The sequence below is a fragment of the Hippoglossus hippoglossus genome, chromosome 9 (genome assembly GCF_009819705.1).
Source record: "Hippoglossus hippoglossus isolate fHipHip1 chromosome 9, fHipHip1.pri, whole genome shotgun sequence".
In the NCBI taxonomy this organism is placed as follows: domain Eukaryota; kingdom Metazoa; phylum Chordata; class Actinopteri; order Pleuronectiformes; family Pleuronectidae; genus Hippoglossus; species Hippoglossus hippoglossus.
In genome coordinates this window covers 20156189-20168679 of record NC_047159.1, presented here as the reverse complement: position 1 = coordinate 20168679, position 12491 = coordinate 20156189, and the positions used below count along the sequence as shown (strand labels likewise).

Genomic DNA, 12491 nt, shown 5'->3' with positions numbered 1-12491 from the left:
TAAAGTTGTTTCTCTCAGTAAATCCAAACTGATTTCTTCAAATCTCACTCACCCATTTTCCTAGACTTGTTTACTTGTGTGAGCCAGAATATGGGACAAAGAGCTCCTACAAATTGAAGAGCGCTAACGAGGACAAAGAGACAGCGATGTCATGAGACTATAGAGTGAGACTTCTCATTGAGCAAGATATTTGTAAAGTTGCCAGACTCTTAAAGACCCAGAATAACAATTTGAGCCCTTCACTGGTTAAAAAACGGTGTCACAGTTGCTTCATTAGATTACACTGTAGCCACTGCTGCCGTGTCACAGCTGCTGGGGGAGGCGATCTACCGGACTGATTCAAAAAGTTTTTGGAAGTACCCTTCATTTACACACCCACATTTATAAAGCAAGGGCCCACATTGAGAAGTACTGGCATTTTATGTAACCCAGGACTGTGGGGTTTTGTTTCCACTGAATTCAAATGTAACCACTCCTCTGACAGTAGTGATTGAAAATGTTCCAGGTGCCACTATAGATGAGGCCGGCAGGAGCTCCATCATAATCGACAATGTGACTACAAGTGATGCTGGGACCTATGTGTGCATTGCAGAAAACAGTGTGGGCTCAATCCGAGCGCTGTCATTTGTCCGCATTAGAGGTGAGCTTCTTGTCAAGGATCAGTCCAGGCTGCTCATTTAACTTTCAACAGATAATATCATCTTAATTATATGTTGAACTACTCTTACGTTCTATGTGCCTGCAGAGCCTCCAGTGCTGAAGGGTGAAGCCCACATGTCTCAGACAGTCGTACAGGGTGGCTCGGCCATGCTCGACTGTCCAGTCCACGGAAACCCCAGCCCTGTGCTACGCTGGCTGCGGGATGGAAAACCCTTGCGGCGTTCCCTCCGAATGCAGGCTCTTCTCAACGGATCCTTGGTCATTTACAGAATCACTGTAAATACAAAGTCTCCTTTCCTTCCTACATTATACAGCAGAGCTCAAGTGTTATTCAGCCAAGGCACTCAAGTTTGAATGATGAAGCCCCCCTGAGCCCACTACTCACACCGTTACTTTTCATGTCTCGGAGAACAATGGAGCAGCACTCATCCTTTCTGAGCTTCATCTGCAGTCCCCTCAGGCAGAGAAACAGCGTGTGACTGTCCTGCAGCGTCGCGCTTCCACCTAAATCAGATTCACTTCAGTCAGAGGCTAACCGCATTAGCAACAGAGGGAGGGGATGAACAGAAAGCTGGATGTTCCCAGACTCTGCTCCTCTTTCCTCGGCCTCTAACCTCGTTAGGTCTCTAACTGCTGCTGTAATTGCAGAGCCTGCAGCTGAGACTTTCTCACAGACAGATGACTGGCCTTCCCACAGAGCGCTCTAATGTGAAATTTCCTCTTCTTGCTCCAATAATATCTATTATGACAAACAGTTCAATGAAACTAAAGTCTCAACTGCCCTGTAGAAAATGTCTGGGTTTTTTGCTGTAATTTTAACTGTCTTTAAACATAAAACTACAGATGATCAAAGGTTTGTGTGTCTGTCAGAGAATATTCGCTCCTCAGAGTGAAAAATTAAGCCAAACTCTCATCTTTCACTCGTGTGATCCACAGGCTGCAGATGAAGGGGAGTATCAGTGTGTGGCCGAGAGTGAAGCTGGAACAGTTGAGAGGACCATTACTCTCAAGGTTCAGAGTGAGTTCTGAGCTAATCTAAAAAAAAAATACACACAAGTCGGTAGCTCTCAAAGAGTCTAAGAATGATTATGCTGTCTTCTCTATTCCACAGTCAATGGAGGCTACTCCAACTGGCAGGAGTGGAGTCCATGTAGCATCACCTGTGGACAAGGTTTCCAAGAACGAATCAGATTATGCAACAACCCGGAACCAGCCAATGGGGGCCGATCATGCAGCGGTCCCAGTGTCGATTCCAGGAAATGTCATGTTGGTCTCTGTCCAGGTGCAAATCATTTTTGTCTTTGTGTTCTTTAAATTGTGTATATACACAATTTCATTGCTTGTGTGTTTTAGAACTGATTAACTTCATAATATAATTTTCAAGGTCATATCCATATCCTATAAGATCCTACTGAATGGTTTTGTGTGTATGGATGAAATAAGTCATTATGAAGTTTACCTTACAGACAGAATGCACACACTGAAGGCACATTACCCTATGTCAGCCATGGCTATTATTACTTCATATGTACCAGGTGTCTGCAGGTTTCAACAAGTTATATTTAGGATATTTGAACATCTTTTTAAGACCATAATAAATAAAATAACAAATAACAAAATATACAGGCCGCAATAACATTTCTCTTGAAAACACAACACAAGTAGCGTTAAATGAACGCTTACATGATTAAGACCTACCGAAACGTATAAGGCCTAGTATGTAGCCTAATATTTGAATTTATTGAAGACGTTTTACAGACTTTTAAGACTCCACAGAAACCCTGTTGTGAAGATATGTGGTAATTAAGACACATGTACTAAGCTAAACTTACTAAACTAGAAAGAATTACATGACTGACTTCAGTGCCTGTAAACTCTGACTGACAGGAGAGACTCCTCGCAAGACCAGAGGCAGCCTGATCGGCATGGTGAATGAGAGGGAGTTTGGCGTGTCCTTCCTGGAGGCCAACATTTCAGACAATGTGGAAGAAGCCAGCAGTACTCTGCAGGCACGCCTCGACAACATACCTCCCAGCGTGGGTGAGTGATAGCACATTATAACCACTGGAGGTTGAAATCCTTCATTCTACATTTCCAGCTTTTTCCATTAGACGTGCAGTAAGGTAAAAGTTAAAGCATGTTTTGTTTCCACTTCTAAATTACTTCTATGGGTAGATGTGAGCAGCAGAGAGTTTAGGTTATAGATTTGACAAAAGAAGTAACAGCATATTCATGATGTATATTACATATATTTTGGGATATAATCCAGCTGTTGTTCAGTATGTCCATGAGCTGTAAAAGACCCTGAGCTGTTGTATTGCAGGTCCTTTGCTGGGGGTGCTGGTGTCTGTGTTCGCTCCCATCTACTGGACGACTGCGCTGCAGAGCGGAGCAGCCAGAAACGGCTACTCCTTCACTCAGGGCCAGTTCAGACAGGAGTCCCAGCTGGAGTTCGAGACTGGTGAGTTTTATACTTGTTTGCAATTTGCAAAATAACCAGCAGATGGCAGCACTCACTTCCCCTGATATGCATGAGTTGACACACAAAGGCCATTGCCCCAGTTTCACCATGCTTCCCCTGCTTGTAAATCAGTGAGCTTTTTACTATTTTCTTTTTATCTCTTCAAACAGGTGAGATCCTCCGTCTGACCCACGTGGCCCGGGGGGTGGATTCTGAGGGAGTTCTACTAATCGACATTGTAGTTAATGGATTTGTTCCTCCTTCATTGTCGTCTTCTCATCTGAGCCTCCAGGTTTGTTCACTGCTCAAAGACCTGAGATATTTCTGAACGGAGAATTTGTTGACTTAATCCTTAATTCTCAGATTTTGTTCGTGTCCTGCAGGAATTTGATGAGTCATACGTGCAGACGGGCCAAGGGCAGCTGTACTCCTGGTCATCGCAGACCCACCAGAGAGGAGGAAACCCCATGGTGCTCCGCTGTAATCACACCATTATTTACGAGGACCAGGAGGAGCGCCAGGGCCCTCTGCTCCAGCTGCTCAAGGTCTCTGGGATGAACAGCGTCTACAACATGTTTACTCTCACTTTGGACTTCCACATCACTGCCAGCCTACTCATACCAGGTCTGTGGAACACATTAGAATCATTTAAAACTATGACCACATTACATGAGAGCCTGGATCTAAAACACTGACACGACTAACACTGAATGGACTCTGTGTTTGCAGATGGTTATGGAGACTCATGCCCTAAAGGTTTCACTCTTGACACAGCCTCCTACTGTGCTGGTATGTTGCTTTCCTTTCTTTAAAGCCTCATTTATCTTTGAACATTTGTCACTGTGCCACTTTTATTATGATCAAATGTTTTCTCATTAGATGAAGATGAGTGTGCACTGCAGACTCCCTGCTCTCATTCCTGTAACAACATCATGGGAGGTTTTACCTGCGCCTGTCCATCTGGTTTCACCATCTCTACAGAGACCAACACATGCCAAGGTGAGACCAAAAGACTTGTCTTTTGATAATTACCAGGTATTCTATGACACTGTCCCAGTTTCAGCTCTTGTCTTCATCTAATCCTCTACCTCCACATTTGACTTCTTGTTTCTATACCACCATGCAGATATCGATGAGTGTTCCCAGGGCTCACACATGTGTCACTACAACCAGCAGTGTGTCAACACAGTGGGCACGTATCGCTGTCAGGCCAAGTGTGGCCCAGGATTTAAGCCCAGCATCACAGGAACCAGCTGTGAAGGCAAGTCACTGTTAATCACCGTTAAACCGTCTGCTCAACACTGCATATGGAGGCACAACCACTTATCTCCGACTGTGGATGTTGTACACTGTCCCTTTCTCAGTTATTGCCCTATAATATTTGTACAAAAATGTCACTTCTCATAACGTACCAGAGTAGATTTATTAAACCAGACGTGTGAATTGTATGTTTCAGATGTGGATGAGTGCCAGGAGTCTGCTCTCTCACCATGCCAGCATCAGTGCCTCAATACTCTGGGCTCCTTCCGCTGTATCTGCCACCCTGGATATCAGCTGTCAGGACATCGCTGCATTGGTCAGTCAGCTCAATATTCAAGCTTACACATGTCAACGAGATGTTACAAATGTCAGGGAAATGCAATTCAAACTTTTCAATCCACCCTTGTTCGATTAAGGAGTATGTTTTATCCAAACTGGAATATTATCCCTGACAACATAACTTAATTATTGGTTGCACTATTACAGATATCAATGAGTGCATGAGAAACATCTGCCCGGCTCACCAGCAGTGCCGTAACACAGAGGGAGGATACCAGTGTTTCGACAGCTGTCCGGCAGGCATGACCAAAGCAGACAATGGAGCCTGCAAGGGTAAGTGGCTGTCATACATCCACTTTGTTTTCATACAGGCTGCTAAATGTACTTTTCCACCAAACATAAACCATTTCTACATCCATCAGAGACATCAGCACCACACTCTGGAGCTCATAGAATTTGTTTTGACCTAAAAAAAATGCATGTTTTTTTCTTTCATTAACATAATCAGCAAAAGCCAACAAGACCGTTGGTGATTTAAACTGGAAGCTTCTAACAACCTCAAGCTGCATTTTAAGTTGCATAACACCAGCTCAGATTTCACAGGATGGTTTAAGCACATGAAACAGCAAGAGGTCACTACTGATCCCCCACTAAGCTTTGAAAAGTCTGTTAGTTGTTAATGAGACAAAACTTCTGATGGAAGAAACAAAGATCCTCTTTATAACAGGAGGCAACACACTTAGGAGACTGTCGTCCTAACTGCACCACCGACATCTCAACAATGGTCTCAACTGCTTTTTTACAGAGATAAGAGAAATGCTGTTTTTTGTTGATTGGCTGATAAGTTGTTATTAACTACATTTTTTTCAGATATTGACGAGTGCCAGGATGGAAGCCACATGTGTCGCTACACTCAGATCTGTCAGAACACAATCGGAGGTTACGGCTGTGCATGTTCCAGAGGTTATCGAACACAAGGAGTAGGACTTCCATGTCTGGGTACGATATCTGCTGCGTCTTTTTTTGTTATACAACTCAACAATGATGCTCTGATGAAGAGCACAATCAACATGAGTGTTTTTTTTTACCTTCCAGACATTGACGAATGCCAGCAGACACCAAACCCTTGTGCCTTCCAGTGCCGCAATGTGCCTGGCAGCTTCAGGTGCCTGTGCCCACCCGGTACTGTGCTGCTTGGGGATGGACGCTCCTGTGCAGGGCTGGAGAGAGGGCAGACCTTCACCAATGGGACCAGAGTCAGGGCAAGAGTTCACCCGCAGCTAGTGTCGTCTCTGGGGAGGCCAATCCTCTCACGTTCTCACGGAGTGTCTCGCATCACCAGACAGAGCTGTCCTGCAGGGTACACCAACAGAGACGGAACGTGTGTTGGTGAGTGTGCATCCAAACTAGTTCCCATGTGCAGTATTCAAAACAAAGAACAGTATGTCCACATCATACTGTCAGCTTCATTGACCCCATACAGATGAGGTATTAACATCTGTCCCAAGTGATCTGATCAAAAGTGATCAGCGCTTAATGTGTGTGTGAACGCACCGATATGAGTCCTGAGATCCAAACACCCTGAGGTGGTCTGATTGATAAGGTTCCTAAACTGGTCAAATCTTTCTTCAGAGCAGCGCTGCATGAGATTAATCTAATCCAGCCTGACTTCTCTCTCTAATGCCGACACACAAACGCGGCGACTTCTGACACATTTGTATACTCTTCACAAACACAAATGACAGTCGTGATTATTTGCATATAGTGCAGGGGAGTGAGATCCGATCAAAGGTGTTCACAGGAGACACATTTCAATACCAGGTGTGAACAGGCAAACTTCACACTGACCACTTGTGATCAAATCAGAACGGATGTTAATACTAAGTCTCATCACTCTCTGTGCAGATGTGGATGAGTGTCTGCTCAGGAAGCCATGCCAACACGAGTGTCGGAACACCATTGGCAGTTTCCAGTGCCTGTGTCCCCCAGGTTATCAGCTCTTACCCAATGGCAGGAGCTGTAAAGGTAAGAGCTTACTTAAACCCTTTACAAACCAAGTACTTAAGTTTCTTACTTTACATGATTACAGCAAACTTCTCCTCTGTGTCTACCGTTAGACATTGATGAGTGTGTAGAACAAGGCATCCAGTGTGGACACAATCAGATGTGTTTCAACACCAGAGGAGGATACCAGTGCCTGGATACACCCTGCCCTGCTTCCTTTCAGACTGGTGCCAGCCCTGGGTAAATTGCATGACTGCAGTGTATTGTAGAGTGTTTAAAAAACACTAGGAGCTGTGAGATATTTTAATCCTGACCTGGCAGTGACAACTTTCTCTTTCCTGTTGACTTTTTTAAAGGACATGTTACAGGCCCTGCTCTTTGGACTGTGCCACAGGCGGCTCTCCTCTGCTCCTGCAATACAAGCTGCTCACTGTGCCCTCTGGCATTCCAGCTAATCACAATGTGGTACGACTGTCGGCTTTCTCGGAGTCAGGCGTCCTGCAAGATCGCACGTCTTTCACCATACTTGAGCAACAAGCAGAGACGGGAGTGATGGGCCGGGTGTTTGGCATTAGAGACGAGTCCGGCAGGGGGATCATCTTCACCCTGCGGGCTCTGGACAGAGCGGGACTTGTGCGGCTGAAGGTGCAGGCCACCACCATCTCGCTGCAGGGCCGCATCACCTACCAGAGCATCTTCATCATTTACATCTCCATCTCATCGTACCCCTACTGAGCCTCTGTGCTGCTTTACAGATGACTCTGCCCCCCAGTGGCCCCTTGGTCACCTGTCACCCACAAGACAGTTCCCCAAGAAATCCCAGTGCCTTGGACACATTAGGCCACGCAAAGGAAGAAGAAACATAGAATAGGTGGACATAGTGGATTTCATGAAGATGAGTAACCCCCTGTTCTGTGACTTAAAAGTCAATGAAAAAAGTAAGAGAAAAGACCTTCCTTCTTTTTGCTTTCAGTGGGAAAAGTGAATAAATTATAGAGCAGGTCATTGTCAACTGAAGACATCGGAACTGACAAACATGCTGGATGAACATTTTTTTTGTTCATATTTTATTGACCATATGCTCCAACTGGGAAAATGCCAAGAGTGTATCTTTCTTCATCAATATCTGAAAATGCACAATACCAAAAAAATTTAATATCAACCAAGCACTGACGTTATTTAGTTTCCATCAGGTTTCTGCTATGTCATTTTGTATGTTAGTTTCAAATGTGGAATTAATAATTCTGGGGCAGATTCCTTCTCATATGAAAGTATGATCGCTGCCCACACTTGGAAATACAAGCCTATTATATTGCTTGGTGTTTCCCCTTTTGTTTTAATTTATTGAAGTCATTTGAACACAACACTGCCTCCTGACACAGACGGTGTGATCTTATAAGGATCTGCCAGACAACCCTTCAGTGGCACGTTGTAACAGTGGCTTGTAGCGGTCGAGATAGCAACAGTGTTTAATCTATCATATGTGTTTTTGTACTATTTTCTAATGTTTTTTTTTTTATCATGTGGAAAAACTATTTTTAAAAAACTATTCTGAATGTACTCAACTGCTCTGAGTGGTGCTGGTGTTTCAAAGAGAACATGCAGTTAATAAGAAAAAACACTGTTGGACTGCACTAACAGATTCTGAAGGGCGGCTTCTCTGCATTCGTGGTGATACACATAACATTTGGAAGAGCTGCTGTTCAGTCATCAAACATGTGTCATCATTGTACAAATCTGAGAAGGGAAGTTATCTGAAAACCATGTCACGCTCACAGTTGCAGTTAAATTACTTTTGCAGATTAAACAAATATTCCTCTGTTGCTGTAAATGAGCGTCAAATATTTGTAGAAATAAAATGAACAACACTTTTGTTTTTGTCTGCTTTATTCTTATACAATAGTCTGGGTCAGTCTTGGGTATAACCTGACTAAACATTCATCAGCATTTTGTAGCTGACAATATCGCTGCCAACCTGATATATAACAAAGGGCGGGGGTGCACAATGTTAGAGTGATGAACGGCTTTTTAACCCCAACCAGATGCTTTTAGATCATTTTTACCTTGGCGTACCTCGACACTAACCTTCAGTAAAACAGACTTCTTGTTGCACATCCAGTAAACTGTCACACAACTTAAAGAGGATGTAGATGTATGCTATTTACACTATGTGGCTCTGTCAGGTCGCACCTTTCTGTTCGACCCCGAGAGAAAACGAACCAAACCCGAGCCAAAGGTCATTCTATTTGTTTATGTCCATATCTGATCAGAGCTCTGTGTTTTCCAGCAGTGTAAAAAAATCAAGGAGATGCGTCAGCAGATGTGACTGAACCCGATAATCGTTAAAAAATGTTTGTGCAAACCCGGCCCAACCCGTCAGGTCTTGGCAGGCTGGGTAGCGAGCTACACTCTGTACATAATGAAAAGTTCAGTAACTGCTGATGTCTCTCTGGCTAATCTGGTGAGTTCATGTGCGCAGACATTGTTCAGTGATGTCATCTTTTGAGGTTCTGTTCTTCCACTCAAATGTACCCTAAGGGTTTCTCATCAACGTAAGACAAGAAGTGATCCAAACACAAACAAACTGAAATATATTCATCACCCCTGTCTTACATCAGTACAAACCTGCTCTTTTGATATGAAGTGACAATGTGTTACTACAGTAATCCTAGAACCGGACTGAGCCTCTGGTCTTGTGCATAAATCAAGTCTTAGACTCATCCTCACTCCCAAGACAGGACTTCATATCATCACCATGAATCGCTGGACTTTGTTTACTGTAGTAAAACTATGGTCTGGCTTTTAGGTTTTTCCTCCAGTGTTGTCATCACTGCAATGTGTTTGACTGCTGGTCGTAATAACTGTTGGACTTGAGGAGAAAAAACACAAACAATATTAAACAGCTCAATCTCTACAGGAGGGAATTCCAACATTCCCCACTTTTCTAAAGAGACACGTGGCTGCTGGAGAAGAGGTGAGCGGCTTCACGACAAAACTTCAAACCCCCTGAAACACTGTTCATTTCTTTAACTGACAAAAGCTGAGGAACTAAACTGTTTTGCATCTGTTATAAAAGTTAGATATTTGATCCTCGTTTCTCTTTAGTCAGTAATGGAGAAGGGTCAGGAGAGGGTGTCTGCTGATGCTTTAGGCTGCCTGGAGTTGTTTAGTTTTTTACTGTTTATGGAATATTAGCTCAGCCTGGATGTTATGAATTACTAGAGAATGTGAAAAAAACAGTTGATATCATTATTGTTATTAGTTAACAACTGTTGCTCAGATAATCTACAGTAGCATCCACATGCTCCACTGCTATCATGAGGCTAGATGGACAGACAGACAGACAAAGAGACAGACAGTGAGACAGACAAACAGACACAGACATTTTCGAAGTAACATTACACAGAAAGGATTCCAAAGCCACTTCCTGATGACTGTGTTTCTAAACATACAGCTATTAAACTGAATCCTTCTGGATGATGCTGCATGTGAAGTTAATAAAAAACACTCTGATCTACGTCTATAAAATCACTGCAATAATAAAAGCAGCTCTGATTTTAGGACTAAAACAGATGCAAGGATGTAAATGGCATAATCAGTGGCAACAAATAATAAAAAAATCGCATTAACAGAAGGGAAAAAGAAGCAAGTGTTACTTTCTGAGAAAAACAGCAGGACAGCTAACCACACTGGAGGCTCCTCATTCATTAACGTTTTATAAAGCTTCGCAGATTCCCTGCAACACGTGTGTGTTCTGTTAGACAGACCGGAGGCCTTCTCCTCTCTTCTATAAAACACTAAGTATTAGTGGGAATGAATGCTTACGGCTGCGTGATGGCTCCCACTACCATCTCCCCTACTGCTTTACACAGTTAGGATGTCAGGAGAAATGGGGACTCGCTGTGCTCCACTTACTAATGAGCACAACACTGTTGCCTATTAGTAAGTATAAGCAATGGAGCTCAGAGCAGAACAATCATTCACAAATTAAAACTGCAAACAAAAGAATTCTTCAATTCAAAGGCAAACATTTCCCTTTGTCCTCCAGTCTGTCTGAGATCTGTTGCCCTTCATGGGCCATATACACTTACAAAGGAAACATTTACAGCTGTGCTAAGCAACATTTTTATATGAAAACTGGAATTAATTATTTTATGCACCTCGAAAGGTGTCGCTCCTATTGATGAACTCACAGACAACTATCTCCAGATGTGAGGTTCCCTTCAACTCTGAGACCCGTAATTAATCTAAATACTTTGGTTTTCCAGCCTAAACGTTTACTGTTCAGTCTCGTAGCTCCTGTAGCTCTTCAAAAGCTGAAGAGTGCTCAGTACCAAATGTCAAAGACACAGTTAGCAACTAGTTGGTAAAAGCAGTGATGTAGCCATATTTCTTCCTTAGGAAATAAGGAGAACAAAACTTATATATCGGACATGTAGCCCTTTCTTTTACAAGTCTAGGCAAATCCAGTCACAACCATGGTTAGGTGCATACAAAATGACAAAGTATTGACAAATTATGTGCCTACAAATCACAGCAGTGTAGGAAGTGGTGCTCCAAAAGCTGCGACATACTGTAACTCCAGACATCGTTCGGCAGCTGCAGGTTTGAATGCAAAGAGGAGCTGTTTTGAGTTTTTTGAATGACACAAGAAAAACATATTTAGCAAAAACAGCTGGAAATCGGTCAAATGGTATGATTACAAACCTGTTCTTCATCCGCGCTGAAGACATAATAACCAAGCAGCTTAACAGAACCCTGTAATGTATAACTTCCTGTGATGTCTAATTTCACAGTTCAGATGACAAATACCACACACATACCATGACTCTTTCTGTAACTGTCTTGGAAAGTCTGAATAAATCCATATCGAACATTGTCAAACTGTAAAAGAGCCAGATTTGTGTCATTCAAACAAGGTTGACTTTTGATTTAAAGACAACAATGACATGACTCGATGTGTGAAAAAAGCTTTACATTTATCAGGTCAGGTGACACCTGAGGTTTATCAAATTAGGTTAAAAAAATATATTTAACATGTAAAGTGTTCACAAATAATTTCAAACTTTGTAGCTGTTAATTTACTTATGTATGTGTAAAATGTAAAGTTTGCACATATTTATGAAAATATTGTATGTGTATGTACATTTTATTTGTTTTCATTATAAAAAAACTATTCGACCACAAATGGCCAAACAATTTACTAATGCGGCTTCAAACGTTAATGTCTAGTGTTGGTAACTGTATTAGAAAAGACATTTGTAAGTGATGTTACAGATGAGATAATAGAGGATGAGAAAAGCTGAAAGTTATCATGGACAACCCCTTTTATCCTCTCTGTGCCGAGCTGAGGCAACACAGACACGTTCAGCTACAGACTCACCCAGTCACACGCCACAAAGAGCGCCTTCATGCCATTATCCATCAGACTGCACAATGTTACTTTAGTCCAAGTTGTAAAACCAAGAATCACAGTAAAATGACTGCTATGCACATATTGCATATGTACAACAGAATCTGGATTTAAGGGACACTCAGTCATCCAGGTCAAGTGTATATAGAAAAGCGAGGAGGAAAGAAAGTCCAGTTGCTGATGTGCGCTTTTACAATTCCTCAAGATTGCACAAATACATTCTGTATTTCACTGACATAAAGCACATGTATAGAATAAGTATCTTGTTATTGTATATACTACTTCTATTATGATCTTATTTAGTTTGGATTCTGTTTCTATTCTTTTTTTATTTCTTACATTTCCCCCCAGGATACTCAATTTTAGTTCTACTGTATCAAATTGAATTTCACCTACAGGGGATCAATCAAGGTA

General features: G+C 42.4%; 1 protein-coding gene across 1 annotated transcript in view; it reads left to right on the top strand.

The window, feature by feature from the left end:
• hmcn2 (hemicentin 2) overlaps positions 1-8528 on the top strand; it is a 48285-nt gene extending 39757 nt beyond the window's left edge. Inside the window, exons 64-81 of the mRNA XM_034594981.1 lie at positions 506-640; positions 746-936; positions 1597-1678; positions 1772-1942; positions 2548-2700; positions 2984-3121; positions 3292-3413; positions 3505-3745; positions 3851-3910; positions 4001-4120; positions 4248-4382; positions 4578-4697; positions 4868-4993; positions 5531-5659; positions 5756-6049; positions 6566-6685; positions 6778-6904; positions 7021-8528. Coding sequence (XP_034450872.1) covers positions 506-640; positions 746-936; positions 1597-1678; positions 1772-1942; positions 2548-2700; positions 2984-3121; positions 3292-3413; positions 3505-3745; positions 3851-3910; positions 4001-4120; positions 4248-4382; positions 4578-4697; positions 4868-4993; positions 5531-5659; positions 5756-6049; positions 6566-6685; positions 6778-6904; positions 7021-7399 — 2843 coding nt within the window. The 3' untranslated portion in view covers positions 7400-8528. The remainder of the gene's footprint in view (positions 1-505; positions 641-745; positions 937-1596; positions 1679-1771; positions 1943-2547; positions 2701-2983; positions 3122-3291; positions 3414-3504; positions 3746-3850; positions 3911-4000; positions 4121-4247; positions 4383-4577; positions 4698-4867; positions 4994-5530; positions 5660-5755; positions 6050-6565; positions 6686-6777; positions 6905-7020) is intronic.
• Positions 8529-12491: the final 3963 nt, after the last annotated feature.